The following is a 17,936-nucleotide window of genomic DNA, read 5'->3' as shown; positions in this document are numbered from 1 at the left end:
GGATGGGGAGGGTGGGAGAGAGCGAACTTGTAGAGAGCAAGCTTTGTGATGAACGGTGTGGTCCAGAGTGTGGCGCCTGGGAGATCTTTTATTTAGCATTTCGAGACCCTGGGTTGAATATCCAGGAAAGGATATTCCTTTCCATGCCGGAAAATGTGAAATTGGTCAATACTCTTTGTCAACAGTTAGCTGCAGGAATGGGTTGTGCAGCTGACAGTAACGGGACTAAGGTACCACTCACGTAGAGACTCTTAAGAGTATCTTTAGAAGTGATATGCTCTTACCTTGGTCCGGTTTTCTGTGTGGAGAGGGCAGGATTTTTCTGTCTGATGCAGTTTGAGAGTTTTGTCTCTGCCTCTACCTCTGCCTGCCAATTGTTTGGCTGTATACCTACGTCAGAACTCCTTACTACAGGAGGGGAACACGTGTGTGTTTCAAAACCTTCATTTAGCTTGATTTTTTTTTTTTATAGCAGCAGTTTGTTCATTGTAGATAAGTAAAAATAACTAGAATTGGAGAGCAAGTAAAAAGAACAGTGACTGGTAACACTGTGGGGGGGTAGACAGCTTTTCTTCTTGATTTATGGAAATGTGATCTTCACACTGTATAGACTATTTATTTACCTGCTTTTCGTAAGAAAAATAATTTTTAGGTATTTTACTTTTGATTAAGTACATTACTTGTATGTACTGATGGAGTTCCATATTTTACTTTTGATTAAGTGCATTACTTGTATGTACTGATGGGGTTCCAGATCATGTGCACAACAGCGTGTGCTGATCAAATCCAGCGCCCCTTTGCCCATGCTCTCGCTTCCCCTGGACAACCCTACTAATCACGATTCTACAGTCAAGACATTTCTCAGCTTCGACATAGGTCAGAGAATTTGCAGTTCTTGTCTTTCAGCGGCTGGCTTATTTCACTTACCATGATGCCATGTGGTGCCATCCATTTTGTTACAAAAGACAGACTCTCTTTTCAATAGCTGAGTGATACTCCATTGACTGTGATTCCATATTTTCTTTATCTGTGTACCTGTGATTGGCATCTAGGCCAGTTCTATACCTTAGATACATCATAGGCAGATATCTCAACAGCCATCGTTCAGTTGAAGCCTTTTTCCTTCTTATTACCTACTGGAGAGCCAACCTGGTCTCACTCCAATAGGCTAGGCTGGGATAGCCCAGTGGTACAGCATGTGCTTCTCACGCCCAGGCTCCAACCTCTATCCCAACACTGGGGGGTGGGGAAGCAGTAGCCAGGTGAGATAACACACATCTGCAATCCTAGCTGAGGCAAGAGGATCAAAACTCTGAGATTAGTTTAAATAGCAAAACACTAAACAAAAAGAACAAATAATGGTTATTGTCACTAAGATCCACAACCTGCTGCCTCAATTCTGAAATAAGTTAGTAAAGAAAAGAATGAGTTTATTTAGTTCAGCCACCAAGAGAGAAAGTGTAGGTGGACTTTTCTGTGTCCTGACAGCCAGCTCCCAAATAACCACACTGAGACTTATTATTAATTATAAATGCTTGGCCAATAGCTCAGGCTTGTCACTAGCTAACTCTTACATTTTATTTATTTATTTATTTATTTATTTATTTATTTATTTATTTATTTATTTATTTATTTATTTTTTTGGTTTTTCGAGACAGGGTTTCTCTGTGTAGCTTTGCGCCTTTCCTGGAGCTCACTTGGTAGCCCAGGCTGGCCTCGAACTCACAGAGATCCGCCTGGCTCTGCCTCCCGAGTGCTGGGATTAAAGGCGTGCGCCACCAACGCCCGGCTTACATTTTAAATAAACTCATATTTCTTATCTATGCTCTGCTACATGGGTTGGTACCTTTTCTCAGGACATCAAGTTCATCTTCTTCTCTCTGTGTCTCCTCACAATTCTTTTACTCCACCCTTTTTCTTCCTAGCATTCTCTCTACCCTGAAAATCCTGACTAGCTATTGTCTAATCAGTTCTTTATTAACGATGAGAGCAATACATATTTACAGTGTACAAAAAGATTATTCCACAACAAGAAAGAACCTAGTTTTTCTCCCCACTGGTGCCCAAGGCTCTTTTAGACTTTATAGAAAGTCAGGAGGCAAAGGGCAGAAAACATGTGGGTTTAGCTGGGAATTTTACCTGCCCTTTCCTCGGGGCCCAGGTCACCTTGTTGTTCTCTCAGACTGTGTCCATTCTCTTGGTGGAGAGGTCACTAGTGTGCCTTTAGAATTTAGGAAATCTCCTCCATCTCTCCATCGGGTTCTCTGTCAGCACGAGTCCCGGCCATAGCATCTACCCATCCGGCGGTAGACCTGGGACTCAGTGGTGGAATGTTAGGCTAGGATGCTCAGGGTCCTGGGCTCATCCCCAGATACGAAGACGGATAAGCAAGCAAACAAACAAAAAATAACACAGTAGTAGGTGTGGATTCCTTTTTCTTAGAGCTACATTGTAATTTGAATTTAGCACCGAAACATTATTTTCTTAGAATGATCCTAAAATGAAATTTATTCTTAAATTTTAATCAGTTTTTATTTATTTTTTTGTCTTCTCCCCTTCTCTTTTGTCTTTTAGGTAAAGAAGTTAAAGACATTTAACGGTGATGTGTCCAAGCTCTCTCTGGCAGATTCCTTTCTTCACTATCTGATTCAGGTGCCAAAGTAAGGCTGCAGTCCCTGGCCACTGTCCTCTGTGGAGCGGGGTTGTTGCTGATACCTGGTCCGGCTTTACTTAGTTTTATTTCCTTACTGTTTTTTAGCTATTCACTTCGGATTGAAGCCATGGTGCTAAAAAAGGAATTCTTGCCATCCTGCTCTTCTCTGTACAACGACATAACAGTTCTAAGAACTGCTACAAAAGGTAATTGAATATGTCTTTCCACATAGTTTGTTTTCATCAGTTTTGGTAGCTGTTTATCTTTTTTTAAAAAAAAAATTCAGATGAAATTGGAAATGGAAAAAAATCTCATTTTTGCATCACCTAAAAAGGGAAAAGTGTGTAAGGAGGGATGCAATTCAAGTAATGAACATCCATTTGCATATTATCTTTCCATGGAAGAAAGGTTCTTTCATCTCAGGCTTCAGAGTCAACCTTGCAAGTAGCAGCCTGTCTTGCTTCTCAATGTGGCTAGCTTTCCATGTTCTGTGTGTGTGTGTGTAAAATGTCTGTGGTAGTGTGTGTCGTGTATATGATACAAAATGTGTTTGCATTATGTTTATGTGTGATGCTGTGGCATTTGTGGTATTTAGTGTGTATTGTGCGTACTATATATTGTGTTTGTGTGTGGAGTTTGATATCTAGTGTGAGGGGTGTGATGCTGGTGAGTATGGTACTGTATATAGTGTGTACGTGTGTGGGGTACATGCAAGCACAATGCCTGTGTCCTGGACCGTCTACATCTTCCTTTCTCGGTTGACCGGGGCTACTCTTCCAAAAGCAGGCAGGCCTCCCTTCCAGGCTGCAGCGTGTGCCTTTTCCTGCCAGGGCTCCTGAGGTTTCTGTTCTGTGGCTCCTCCCACCTACCACCTCTCTAGACTCCAGCATGGGAAGGTCTGTTAAGTCTGAGATGGATCAGCTGATCCTTTCTTCACATCTTAAAGCAGCTAGCTAAGTTTTTCCTGCCCGGTCTCCTCTCGGGGTCTGCCTGCTCGGGCTGGGGCCTTTGTCTCTGGCTTTTTGTGTATCTTGAGAGTGTAGGCTGGCAGCCCTACAGCTCCCTGGCACTCACCGCCCTGGCACAGGCAGGTCCACCCACCTTCCCATCTTCAGCCCTCCAGCCTGGTTTTCTCCCAGCCACTTCGATGGTTGTTTTTCTGGAACTGTCTATTCCTGTTTGGTCTTCCTGTGCCGTTGCTCTTGCCTGTGGTGAGAGGGGACGCTCCCCCTTCAAGCCTGCCGCATTTTCTTCATGCTGGAGCAGCACTGAGCGTAAAAAGGAATTTTTCTTCTTCCAATATGGAGACCTCTTCCAGTTCTTCCCATTCCGAGGCTGTTTGTTGCAGCCATGGTGAAAAAATGGAGCTTCCTGTTCAAACAGCATTGGGAGCGCTTGTTTTCGTATTGAGCAATATAAATTTGTGGGCACGGAGGAAACGTTTCTTATCTGTGTAACCTTCCCAAACTGGCCTTCTTAGATAACGAAATACAGGCACTGGTCCAAATGTAATGTTTTGAAAGTAATGCCAGACTTAGTGGAGAAAAATGACCTACAAAGCATCAGAGGTGACGTTTTATTACCTGCGCTGTCATTTTAATAACCAGGCTGTTTGTTTTAGCTTTCCAAATATATCCTTTTAATTGCGTGTCTTTATAGGCACGTATAAGAGATTTTGTGTTAATAAAGAATTAGTTTACCAATATGTTACCGAAAGTTCCCTTTTATAGCCTTCAGCCAATCCAAATGAAATGTGTTTTGAATAAAATGGAAAGATGTTTTGAGTACCAGGGGCTTGAGGGCTGGTGGTTTGCAAGTTATTTACATGACATCCCCGCTTGTTTATTTTTTTATCTTTTCATAACTCATTGGCTAAGCAAAATGTCGCTGGCTATTGTTTTTCATGTCTCATAAATATAGTCTTAAAGGATAGTGAGGAAGGGGAAAAAAATGAAAGCATTAACCGCTGAAGAGGAGGAAGTCGGTCTCCACATCAGCACGGTGTTTCCTTGGGCTCCTGTGTTTTCTGGGACTTGAAAAGTGTCAGTGAATGACTTCTGCGGTGTTTGACTGCCCTACATGTTTGAGCCCCGGCTAAACACCAAGGCCTAGATCATACTGTGTTTCTCTTATCATCAGAGACATGACGACTGTAAAGAGTGCTTAGTTTGGGGTCAGAGCTTGCTCCAGATACACTTGAACTTGGGTGTGAAGCTGTCTTTCGTGCATGTGGGGTCTTCCTAAGGCGCAGTGGTGTGTTCCTTTTGACAGAGTTGATGTCCTGTGAGGAGCTACATTCAATATTGCACTTGGTGCTCCAAGCTGGGAACATCATGAATGCAGTAAGTAGAACCCCAAACGAGACACACGTCGGCCACGTCATTGTCTGTCTGAAGGCTCAACACATTTCTCTCTCTTGCCTTGCCTTCTTTAGGGAGGGTATGCTGGCAATGCCGTAGGATTTAAACTGTCTTCTTTACTCAAATTGGCGGACACAAAAGCAAACAAACCTGGGATGAATCTTCTGCATTTTGTCGCCCAGGTAAGTAGAGAGAGGGAGAACGTCTGTGAATGCCCAGTGGAGACAGTGTGGTTTTTCCTGGGCAAGATATGATTTCTCACTTAGGAAAAGGACAAGGAGTATACCAAGAAGATTCTGTTTTTGGAAGCTTTGTGGATTCCCAGTTTGAGCTACTGGAGGGAACTGGACAAGGGAGGCAACGAGGCTGGGTTCAGAAAGTAGGAAAGGATTCAAACGTCAGAGGTGCCAATTCAGAGGTCATGGTTTTAGCCAGGGGAAGCAGACGGAAATTTGTGTACAGTAATAGCATGACCAGGATTTTTGTTTTAAAAAAATAAGACACAATGAAGGCTGGGTTGGAGAAGAGCAAGAACAAAGAGACATCCTGGCCATAGCTGTCTAATTTTTCGGTGCAAGCTAGATGGGGTAACCATTGTAGGGACAGCGTGTAGAAAGCTGGGTGTGGGAACCGCCGATGTGAGATGAATGGGATTAGTAACCAGTCTCTTGGGACCTGTGCATCACAGCGCTGTCTGCTACTGTAGGGCTTAGAGTCTGACTCTATCCATGGCTTCTTGTCTTTGGAATCTGGGGATGGAAACCAGGGTCTACCAAGACTGTCCCCACCCCAGCCTCTAGTCCTCACTACTTGATTGAAAAGTCAGTGTTCAAAGCACTGAAGTGAGAAACTGTTTCCTTATCCAGCCTGAAATGCTTGCTGTCTGGTGGGGCTCTTTCGGACAGATGTGGACATTGGCTCTGCGTGGCCTGGGCCCCGCTCCGGTAGGAAGGAATCCCCTAAATGGTTCCTTCCCACTTACCCTTCCCAAATCAGCCTCCAAACAGCTGAAGAATCCAGACACCTCCTTGGCTTCTATGCCTCTTATTAAAGTTGTTTTGCAAACTGGTTTAACCGTCAGCGGCATCTCATACCTTCCTCCAGGAGCACGCTCACTGAGATGCCTGCCATTTAGGCAGGGTATATTGGGTTCTCCTGGAAACAATGGACACTAAGCTGCTGCCTCATTCCATTGAGTTTCAATGCACATGAGTTGAGTTTCATGCGGGAATTGTTTGTCTTGGGAAGGTTAAAGGTATCTGAACAGTGTGGGGGGGCAGTTCTGGTAAATCTTAGGAAGAATATCAAAGTTCATGTCTCAGGGAATTGCTTTCAATGTAGCAAGCTGAAAACTAAGTGTTGTTTCCAAGGCTCCCTGCAGCTCTGAGGGAATGAGGCTTCCCTCCCAGTTTTATTCATCCAGTAAGACAAGTTTGTTTCTGTTCCAGGAAGCCCAGAAGCAAGATGCCATCCTTCTACACTTTTCTGAGAAGCTGCAGCATGTGCAGGAGACATCGAGGTGAGCACGGGGACAAAGGGCGCCTTGGTTTCCTCGACTGCCTTCCCGTGAAAATGGCGGAGTCCTCTCCAATTCCAGTCTGAACTCCTCTTGTTGAAATGTTTTCTCCTGTTCTTGCTTTGCATGTATTTGTGCAAGTGTGTGTGTGTGTGTGTGTGTGTGTGTGTGTGCATCTTTGAAATTTAAGGATTTTGAACAACTAATTGTTATTTTTTAAACTGAAAGAAACCATTTTAGTCTATTCTAAAGAGCACCATTCAGTATAAGGAAAACAGGGATCAAGAGCTTCAACCCCCTCCTGGTCGAAAGGGCACAGCTTGTTACCTTGGGAGTTGGTTTAGATCAAACTCGTAGGGCCATACCTCACTGTTTCCTCGTGGACTTGAAAATGGTACATTTATTTTCTATTGCATTAAAAGAGGTTGGAACCACACCAAGGCCCATGAAAGGACTTGATTCTAAATTAGTCACTCAGCTTTACAGAGAAAGTGTCTACCAAGCATGAAGCCCTAATTCCATTACTCTAATTGCTTTTAAACCTAATATAGATGCATGCTTTAATGCAACAATGATCTGTGTGTGTATTATCTCCATTCTGTTATTTAACTTAGAATAGGCCCATGCATCCTCCGGTAAACACTGCAGTTAATCAGTTCTTCAAGAAAAAAGTCTTGATTCTTCATGTGATTTTTGCTAATGTCTGTGCCTTAAATACTGCTAGCCTGGCTGGTTTTCGGCTGCCAGCACAGAACTACTTAATGCAGAGTTGGGAAGAAATGCACACAATAGCCTCTGATGACCTGGCTCAGCTCACCACTGCTGTCAACCAAATTAATATCACATACTTTTTTTTTTTAAATGATATCTTACTATGTTGCCCAGACTGGCCTGGGATTCCTGGGCTGAAATGATCCTCCTGCCTCGGCTTCTTGAGTATCTGGGACTCCAGGCAAATGACACCATGTCTGGCTATGTAATATCCTTATTATTTGAGTGACTATCGCCAGCCATGACAGCATGAACTATCTGCATAGAGAGAAATAAACCACAGCTCGCAGTCCTGTCATTAGACAGTATCTAACTGTTATTGACATCTAGCCACAGATAATATGTCTTTCAGACAGGAGGATTACCAGTGCAAAGACTAAATACTCCGTAATTCATGTTTACAGATCACTAGATTATGTTCCAAGAAAAAAACAGATGTAAGATACACAGTTTTTTAATTCCTAGAAGAGACTAATATGCACATGTTTTACAGTATTAATACTATAGAAATATTACACATGTATATATAAAGAGAATTAGTGTTATGCTTTTGAGTTAGCATTTCCTGGTGGTACTGGGTAGCTTTAGCAACCCACCATTGTCTTAGACAAACCTCTCCCAGTCAGGCTTGTTTGTTTGAATGGAAGGTGAGTGACGTACAAAGTGAACTACAACTCATCCTTCAATTAGGAACTGTGTACCACCAAAGACCAGGATGGGTGGGAAGCTGTTTGCACAGCAGAAAAACTAAAATTCATAATAGCAACATGAATGCATCCAAATGTACTAAATTCCCCTGGATTTTGGATTTCGCCTGCTCCCCTCCCTGGCGACAAAACAGTCTTGGTGTTCTGCTGATTTTTTTTGTTTTTGTTTTTTTGTTTGTTTGTTTTGCTTTTGTTTTTTCGAGACAGGGCTTCTCTGTGTAGTTTTGGCGCCTTTCCTGGAACTCACTCTGTAGCCCAGGCTGGCCTCGAACTCACAGAGATCCGCCTGCCTCTGCCTCCCGAGTGCTGGGATTAAAGGCGCACGCGCCACCGCTGCTGCTGCTGCTGCCGCCGCCGCCGCCGCCTGGCGTCTGCTGATCTTAATTTGATGGCTAGAACACACACACAGCGGTCGATCCAGCTGCTCATTTGCGGCGCCGTTGGCCATGTTTTAGTTCTCTGTAACATACGGGGAGAGGTGGAATCTGGCTCCCTGTGACCCACAAGAGGAACTCTGAATGTCAGCCTCTATTGCCTGCCTGTTGGTGAGCGAGAGCGTCCCAGCACAAGGGAAGCAGCTGCTCCCAGTCTCGCGGGGTTTTCGTTGTGATGCTTGTTGCACAGGGGTGCTGAGATTGCCTGTCTGAAAAGCTCCCTCAGTCCCGTGGTCTGGGTCGGCAGGCAGCCCGCTTTCCTTAAGTCTTGCGTGTGAAGGAAGCACTCGCCTCTTAAAAAAAAAAAAAAAAAAAAAAAAAAAAAAAGACGGGTGGCGATTCACTCAAGATCTAAATACAGGAGTGGGTAGACGGATCCCAGAGGCTCCCTGTCCCGGGCTTGGCCAAAGATGGGTCTTGTTTGCAATAGCCACATGCTGCATGGTGTCTTGGTGCCAGCCTCTCACTCTCCCCTTCCTTCTTCAGATTGTCTCTGGATGTCACTGAGGCGGAGCTGCGCTCGCTCTTTGTCCGAACCAAATCGCTGCAGGAAAACATCCGGCGGGACCAGGAGCTGTCTCAGCAGATGGAAGATTTCCTCCAGGTCAGTCCGTCTCATCGTCCAGCGGTCTCAGCAGGCCGGCCTGTGTGATTGGTGGAGGCAGCAAGAGCCCACTCATGCTTTTCTCCCAAGTGAATACAGGGATCCTTGTGCCCCACTGTCTATTCATGGCAGAGGATAGCGATGATGAGCTTGCACAGAATTTGCTTCCAGAAAGGGCTTCTGCTGAAATGGCGGCAGTCCAGGCCTCTCACCCTGGGGCTCTGACTTGGCACCTTAAGGTTTGGCTCTGTAGCCTTCATATTTTTGGGCAAGGGGAGAGAGTTCCACGGAACATCCTGACACTGGAGGGTTTGGGCTGATGCTCCTTCGTGTGTTTCTGTAGAAGAGACAGGCCGTTTGTACCTGTCCTGATTTCTACTGCCAGCAGCAGGCAGGGCACACAGAGCTCCGGTGCCCATCGGCACCCGAATCCATCCGCCCACAGGGTGTGTCAGGAACCACTCGAAACAACATCAACAAGAACCAGTAGAGTGGATCTGTGACAGCTCAGTGTGACTCACTAATCACATAGTCTGACGTACTTCTTTTTATCTTCCTCATTTAAAACAACAAAGTGATACCTTCCTTCCCTTGCATCCAGCCTTCTGTGAGACCCTTGAGCCATGGCTGGGCTGCCGAGGCAGGCGGCAAGAGCAGGATGCGTGGCCATCAACGTCCCCACTGGTTTGGAACCCAAGGCCTTGTGCCTGCTGGGCAGGTGCTGTCCCCTGAGCAGTATGGTATGCCCGGTTCCACCCACAGTGCAACAGCAGCACAGAGGCCGTCTCCTTCTCTGATTACAGAGCAGTCCTACGTGTGGTCAGGTGCAGAAAACAAAGCAGAAACCCAGGAAAGAGAACTGTCACATCAGAATTTAGATTCCGGTGGTTTCTTAGCCCGGTTCTTACTTTTAAGTACTAAGATCGTATACTAAACCTTTTTGTCCTGGAGGTGCTGGGGATTGAACCTATCTGTGCCTTTGTACATGCTAAGCACACACCCTCAACTATAAGCTACACCTCCAGAGGTAATCTTGTACCGGATCTTAACAGAAGTCTTCAATATAAGACCCAGCTGCCTCCTCCTCACCTCTGGGCTGCTTTTCCGAGCCAACTTGCTCTTTAAACATTTAATTTTAATTTATTTTTGGTAGTGTTTGTTTAGCAGTGCGGAGACTGGAATTTTGTTCCTGCTGGACCAGGACAGGACCTTTAAGTGACAGCTCCAGCCTCGGCGTCCTTTATAACCTCTATCTATAGACAGAAGGTGCCACACAGATGGGTATTTTCCAGGTAGTGAGATGAGGTTCCTGGGAGCAGGCTGGGTTCAGGCCATGGGCCCTCAGACAGTAGTGTAAAGATGACACATGTCTTGCTATGAGCAGCACCGAGCTGTTCAAGGCTTATGGCTTTTCTGTTTGTTTGGCGATTGGGTTTGTTTGTTTGTGTATGTGCAAGGATTGGAACCCAGGGCCTCATACGTGCTAGGTAAGTCCTTCCAGCCCTTATGCAAGGTTTTTGAGCAGAAAGGTGCCGAGACACATCTTTTTTTTTTTTTTTTCAGCTTTATTTCATCATTTTGACCTGACTTTGGGTGAGATTATATAGGCCTTAGGCTTTGACTCCCAGCAGGACAGCAAGCTAGGGATGAATGCAAGTTCACCTCACAGCTGCTAAACTGTGTCTCCTTGGCTGGCACAGCTCTGTTCTGGGTTTGTACGGAGTGCTGTGGAATTTATGGCGTCAGACTCCACGGTGGCTGTTTACAGGGTGCCGTTCAGAGTGTTTGGTTGTTCCAGGGGCTGAGGGCAACTTGGGTTTTGTTAGGCTTTACCTAACATCCATCCATCAATCCATCCATCCATCCATCCCCATGGGGTCTGCAGATCAGACATAGGAGGTCCAGATTCTGATCAGGAGGCCCCTCTCTCCGGCAGTCAGCTGGTCTTGCCTTGAGTCTTTTTTCTTTTTTTTATGCAGAAAAATGACAAACAAATAGTTGTCTATCTGTGAATACCCTCTTCTCTGTGAAAAAAAAAAATACATTGGGAAGACTCTCACCGCCTTGGGCCTCTGACTCAGATGGTTACTGTCTCTGGTATTCACTTTCCTACATAGCTTTTGTTCCCCACCACCCCTAGAATGTGTCTGGTTTAAGCAAAGGCTTACTAAGGGGAAAGTGGTTGGGCTGGTGGGAGGGGCCGCGTCTGACAGGAATTTCCATTTCTGCTCCCCAGCGGGCTGAGTGTGCACAGAGAGCAGCTCCCCTCCTCCAAGGCGGGAACCCTGTTTCTTTCCCACACCTTAGGCCCAGCCCCTCACTCCAGAAGAACTTGTTCACGGGTAGACTTCCTTAAACTAGGACTGTAAGAGTCCTCTCATGAAGTCATGTGCTTCCTGCATCCTTCTTCATATAAGCCTAGTCAATGAGGCGACAATGAAAGACTTCCGTGCAGTAGTTCAAATCTCCGGTCCCCTTCCTCTCCCCACACTGCTACCTCATGACGGCTCGGACGCTGTCACTAACCCGTGACCCTTGGACATCACAAACCCCATTCTAGATGGCTCGGAAACGTGCTGGGGATGTGCAACCTTCTGTACACACACACACACACACACACACACACACACACACACACTACTTGTTGACGTAGCACTGAAATCTGTCGTGGCCTGGGAAACTGACCCATCCCAGAGGAGTCAGTCAGTAGAGTAGGGATTGGAATGGGGCCCACCAGTCAGAACCGGGGAGTTCTGACACACCCCAAACCTAGTACACGTGGGACACAGCTGTCTCCGGTAGCAGCACCCCGGGCTTCCATCCTGGGCAGTGGGGACAGTGACCCAATAAAGTTTATTTGGGATCAAGTGTAGATCCCCTGTCAGCCGGACAAGGAGGGCAGCTTGTCAGGACAAGTTAGCTTCTGAGACCTTGGCCCAAAAAAAAAGGTGTTTTAAGGAGAGGAAAAACAAACACAGCAGAATTTCTTAATGACGACAGGCTGTTTTCCTTGGCAACCCCGCCAGGGGTCTTAAAGGTGAACTTTGGTCAGTGACGCTCTATGGGTTCAGGCTCTCGTATTTACTTTAACGACAGGGTCTTGCGATGTAACCCGGCTGGCTTTGAACTCCTCATCCCCCAGTCCCTATCTCCCAAACGCTGGGATTACAGGTGTGCACTACCACTCCCGGCTTCTTCGGTTCCTTTGGCGGCTTCTGGGCCTCAGGGAGGAGGTTACCTTGTCCCCTTGAGGCTTGCTTTGGGGTGACTCATTTTCCTCTTGGCTCTGAGTGGCCTCCGCGGCCTCCCCTTTCCAGAGACCTGCCATCGAACCCCGACGGCGCGTCCACCTCGTCTGACCCTGCTTACCGCGTGTGTCCCTGTTTGTTTTTCTGTAGTTTGCCGTGGAAAAGTTGTCGGAGCTGGAACTCTGGAAACGGGAGCTGCAGGACGAGGCTCACACCCTCATAGACTTTTTCTGCGAAGACAGAGAAACGATGAGACTGGATGAATGCTTCCAGATATTCCGAGACTTCTGTATCCGATTCAACAAAGCTGTTAAGGTATGGTGGCTGTCGGCGCCGCCCTGTTTCCAGGGTCCTTGGGATTTCTGTTTTTCTGCTCACTGACCCGGTCCTCTGCCCATGACAGAAAGATGGTTCTTTGGTTTCAGGACCATCTGGCTAGGCCAGGCTCTTGGCAGGAAGAGTGGAAGGCGGCTCTGCTGTAGCCTCAGGAGTCTGTCACCGTGGCCTCTGGCCGTGGCTGATCATACAGTGTGCAGACCACCCTAGAAGCATTTTGCTAGCTTATGTTGATGAGACTTGGAAGCTTCTTGCACATCGGACTGTTTTTTTCTCAACCCCTCCCTAGGAGGAAGTGTCAGCCTCCAGGGAGGCTTGAGTCACCTAGAAGAGAGGCCTTCCTCTTGCCCATTCCCAGAGCCACACACCATTGGGGTGTTAGCACCATGGGTGCCGTCATTAGTTAGCAAGACCCTGAAGGTCTCCCAGGTTGAGGGGGTCTGCTGCCTTAACCGTGCAGGCAGTGGTCTCCTGGTTGAATTCAGAAGCCAGAAAAACTTCCCAGGTTGCTGGGCCTTGGTAAATGAAGCATTTCTCTGTCGATAAAAACATAAAAGAAGCTCAGATCCCATTATTTCAGGTGACACTGAGGAACCAGCTACCCCTAACTCCTATTTTATTTACTTACCAGCCTATTCATTTACCTATGGTGTAGGATTCACCCTGAGGCTGGCACTGTTGCTGTTTTGAAAGCAGACCATAGATGGATTTAGTAGGGGAACTGGTCACATTGCTTCCAAGTCCAGAATTCCTTTGGGTTCCTCTCCACGTCTTTCTCCTCCATCTAGCTGAGTGAAGGGAGCTGAGCCTGTAGCCACGTTAGCATGCTTCTGTCCAAGCAGTGAGCTCAGCTGTGGGAGGCTGTGGGGCTTGGCCGGAGTCTAACTGACTGCCTCTGAGGCTCTCACTCTCCATCTGGATACTGCAGGCCTGTGAGGCCACTGTGGGAATCTCTCAGCCCAGGCATCATGAGAGTCGGGGCCTGGGCCACCCCCAACTATGTGAAGGCTTAAAATGAGAAGACCGAGAAACTTGGGGACCCTAGGGAGGCTGTGGCTAGAGTTGCCGAAGGAGCCAAGACTCCCCAGGCAGAGCTCCACAGGAACTTGGAAAGGAAGCCCACTGGAAGAGGAAACGTATTGTCAAATAAAAACTGCTAACAATAACAGAACTGAGGTGTCCACGTAATTACATGATTACGTGGGCCTCAGAACCCAAAAGAAACTTACGAATTATAACACAAATACAGCTGTTTCTGCATATCCACACCTACAGATGCAGCCAACTACAAATTGAAAATAGTGTTTAAAATGTCTATAGATTTCTTGTTATGCCTAAACAATACATATGTAACTCTTATGCTGCATCAGCTATAAGTAGTTTAGACTTGGCTTAAGGTAGATATGAGGATATGCATAGACCACATGTAAATCCTGTTCCATTTTGCATAAGGGACTTGAGTATCTTCAGATTTGGTATCCAAGGAGGAACCAGGACTAAATCCCCTGGATATGTTGAGGGACAGCAGCAATATGAGATTACTCAGAGAGGTGAAGGACACTTTGGTGTCTCCACGTGGGTTCTGTGTCGTTAGGGAAGGTTGATTCCTTTCCAGCAGGGTAGATGGTTGAAAGATTTGTAAAGCACACCCGTTTATCTTGTCTGAGTGTGGGACTGGGCTTGAGGGACAGAGCAGTCACCTCTGCTTCAGCCTGGGGTTGGCAGACCCACCAGGGCATTTTTGGTATTTGTTCCTTTATTTTCATCCAGGGAGGCACTCCAAGAACAAGATGAAAGGTGTCTCCCACTGTCTTTGGCCGATGTTAACATACCCTAATCAATGTTAACTACAATGTCCTGCTTAGGAGTATATGTGCATTGACTTATAGAGGGGTATGGATAGAGCTGGGCAACTGGGTTGTATAATTTTGTGTGCACTCTTTCAGCATCTATGGTATTTTATTCACCTCTCTACAATTGCTTAGGCAGCTTTGCTGGAGTTGAGACTGTGTGCATACATGGAATCATAGCCCATCCTGGAAGCTGGGCATTGGGCCGAGGGATCAAATAAGACCTATAGACAGATTGTTGGGGCCAAGCCTAGCATGACCCTTTGTCACATTCCCTCAGTTGCTTTGGGAAGCCTTCCCACCCTGCACACATACACATGTGCAGAAGAAGGCAGAGCCTGTGTCGGGAGGGACCCGGGGCTGTCCGTGAGAGCACCACTCAGTAAATCTTACGGCGAGTGGGCTTAGTCCTGCACACAGGCTCTCGGCATCTCATGCTGGCTTCTCTCCACTCCATTAGGACAACCGTGACCGGGAGGAACAAGAGCGGAAACAGATACAGAGGCTGAAGGAGCTGGAACAGAAGCGACATTCTTGGACAACGGGAGAGCTGGGAGGCTTTGGCCGAAGCAGCAGTGAGAATGATGTACAGATGCTAGGGAAGAAGGGCACAGAAGACCTGCAGTCCTTCCTGAAGCCCAGGCCCGCCAGCCCCTCCTACCGGCCCCCCAACACCCGTCGCTCGCGCCTCTCCCTGGGCATCTCTGCTGACCGAGAGCTTTTGACCTTCTTGGAGAGTGCCACCAGCAGCAGCAGTCCAGAGGAACCCAACAAATTCAACAGCTTACCCCGGAGCAGTCCCAGACAGCCCCGGCCCACCATCGCCTGGATGGAGCCCAGAGAACAGCAGCACTGTGACCCTAGCTTTGGGCATGATCCTCAGGCTGCCAAGAACCAGGAGAAAGCCCCTCGCTTTGCTTGGCAGAGTCAGCTTCCAACACCCCAGCCGGAGGAACCTGCATCTCCTTCCCCGCTGACCGGACGGGGCAGGGCCAGCATCCTCCGGAAAAGGAACAGTGAACCCGTGGGCTTGTGTCCCACACAAAGCCCTCCTCTCCTACCATTGGATCTGGGCATCAGGGAGCATGAGCTGGTCACAGGACTGACCCAGTTTGACCTCCAGAGTCCCAGGAGCCTGGAGGAGGCATCCCCACTGACTCTAGATGACTTTTGTCCCCCAAAGCTGCAGTCGCCAGGGGATCAGCGCTCACAGTCCTTTGATGCTGGCGGGGACAGCCTCACACCCAAGGACACAGGTCCCCAGGAGGTTCTCAGCCCAGCTGGGGAGGATGACAGGGCTGTCTCTGGTGAACCCAGCAGTGAGGCTCTTGTGTCTGTGGTTGTCACTGACACTGAAGATAAGGACCCTGGGCCTCTGTTATATGTCTCGGATACTACAGACTGCTCGCTGACTCTGGACTGCTCAGAGGGAACCGACTCCAGACCAGGAGGAGAAGAGCTGGAGGAAGATAGAGCAGGAGATGTCTCAGTATCCTCTGGGGCTGGAGAGGCAGGCAGCAGCCAGATCTCCAACCCTGCTTCCAGCCCCCCGGGGGAGGTGCCCGCTCCCGACTCCAGTAAGAGTGAGCCCAGCTGCCAGGGTGGCCTTCCGAAGGACAGACCCAGCAAAGGGAAGGATGCCACAGCACCAAAAAGAAATTCCCTCAAAGAGACATCACCGGGGGCCTCAAAGCCGGTCAGTGCCCGGCGTAGCCAAGGGGTAGCTCCCAAGTCTGTGAGAACCTTGAACTCCTCTGAGAATGAGCACATGCGCAAGGTGGTGCCCATCTCCAAGTCCAGCAGGGGAGCAGGGGCCTGGAAGCGTCCGGAGCCGACATCCAGGGCTTCCCCCCGGGAGACACCCAGCAGCACAGACACACTGCTTTCACGAAGGAGCTCAGTGCGGGGGACCTCCGACACTTCGCCCAGGAGGCCCCACGTGAGTGGGCCAGGGACAGAGGAGCCCAGGCTGCCCCGCTCGAGTGGAAGCATGAGTGGGCGGCCAGGGAAGGAGGCCGTGGTACAGCCCAGGGCCTCGTTTCGAAAGCCCAGCGCCAAGCCCCTCAGAAACATCCCCAGGCAGAAACCCGAAGAAAACAAGGTCAGCAGCCTCACCTCGCAAGATCCTGAAAGCCTCATGGAAGAGCCCAAGGCACCTCAGACTCCGGGTGTCTCTCGAGCCCATCCCCACGTCCCAAACTTTGCTCGAAGTACGGTGGCCTCCTCATCTCGGTGCATGCGAACAGATGCTCCGCCTGTGTCCAGAGCTTCTGGCATCACCAGGACAGTCTCCCAGCGGCAGCTTAGGGTCAAAGGTGGCCCCGAGGATTCTGCCTCCAAGGACAGTGGCACTTTGAAGAGGGCCAGCAGCGCCAGGGCCTCCAAGAAGAGCCCTGAATCTTCCGGGGGTTCAAGTGCCAATGCAGAGACCCCCCTGAAGGGCAGAGGGACTGCGGAAAGATCCTCTCTCAGACTGAAGGACTCCGGGCAGGCTACCCTAGGGAGGCTCCTCCGTCCCCTTCAGAAGTGATGGGGCCTGTCTACATCTCTGCCTTGTGGGATTTTACCTACCAGGACTGGCTGCTGGGGTGAGGACAGGGGAAGCCGATCTTTAATGTCTTGTTACATGTCAAGCAACTCTCAGGTGCCGCCTGTTAAAGGTCACGTCCCGAAAGGTACATGGAGATCTGTAGCCTGCTGTGCAGACTTCTGCTCTGAAATCACGGCTGAGAATGCTCTGTTCTACACAGTGCTTTGCCAGGCCCCAGCACCTCCTGGCCTTCATACTCAGGACCCGAACCCTAACTCCTGCCCCGAGACAAAGATCCGGCAATAGTCTGGACATGTAAGATGACAATTCTTATGTAACAAGTAAAAAACAATTTCTGGCCAGTTTTTATATATCAAAGACTTATTTTTTAATATTATGAAAATAAAATGATGTTTTAGTTGGTTCCTTTTTCAGAGTGAAATGCCTCCCTGGGGAGGGGGTGTTATCCTTAATATGAAGATGTTTGTACCTTCTTGCCCCCAGCCTCTGGGTTCCATCTGCGCGCACACACACACACACACACACACACACACACACACACTATCCCTGGCCAGCCATGGCCTCTCTCAAGCTCTTGGGTGTTTGTAGGATTGGGTCTGTCTCCTGGAGGACTTTATGCCTTCCTTGGGTTTTCTCCTCAAATGACTCCAGGTGAGCATTTTATGTGAACAGGAAGTCAGATTTGTGTGGGTAGATATCTGATGCTACTGTAAGTTCAGGGCGTCCCAAGGTTGTGAGGCTCATGGGGGAGCCCATGGCTGTAGGAAGTTTGCCCCAAAGACAGGGCCAACTGTGTAGGGAGCTGGATTTTCCGCAGTCTGTGTCGTGTTTTAGTGGGAAGACAGAGGGTCTGCTCAGCTGAGCATATCTTTACCTCAGCTTCCCGTCTGTGCAATTGAGTGATGA

The 17,936-nt window shown here is 48.2% G+C and overlaps 1 protein-coding gene across 4 annotated transcripts in view; it reads left to right on the top strand.

Moving 5' to 3' along the window:
• Window positions 1-17,432, top strand: part of Fhdc1 (FH2 domain containing 1) — a 39,670-nt gene extending 22,238 nt beyond the window's left edge. For all 4 annotated transcript variants that reach the window (XM_076574326.1, XM_016003828.3, XM_006985322.4 and 1 more), the window contains exons 5-12: window positions 2,575-2,660; window positions 2,759-2,859; window positions 4,925-4,995; window positions 5,088-5,195; window positions 6,462-6,532; window positions 8,928-9,045; window positions 12,444-12,608; window positions 14,940-17,432. In XM_076574326.1, coding sequence (XP_076430441.1) covers window positions 2,575-2,660; window positions 2,759-2,859; window positions 4,925-4,995; window positions 5,088-5,195; window positions 6,462-6,532; window positions 8,928-9,045; window positions 12,444-12,608; window positions 14,940-17,009 — 2,790 coding nt within the window. In that variant the 3' untranslated portion in view covers window positions 17,010-17,432. The remainder of the gene's footprint in view (window positions 1-2,574; window positions 2,661-2,758; window positions 2,860-4,924; window positions 4,996-5,087; window positions 5,196-6,461; window positions 6,533-8,927; window positions 9,046-12,443; window positions 12,609-14,939) is intronic.
• Window positions 17,433-17,936: the final 504 nt, after the last annotated feature.

The sequence above is a fragment of the Peromyscus maniculatus genome, chromosome 6, assembly GCF_049852395.1.
Source record: "Peromyscus maniculatus bairdii isolate BWxNUB_F1_BW_parent chromosome 6, HU_Pman_BW_mat_3.1, whole genome shotgun sequence".
Lineage (NCBI taxonomy): Eukaryota > Metazoa > Chordata > Mammalia > Rodentia > Cricetidae > Peromyscus > Peromyscus maniculatus.
This window is presented reverse-complemented; position numbering and strand designations above follow the sequence as displayed.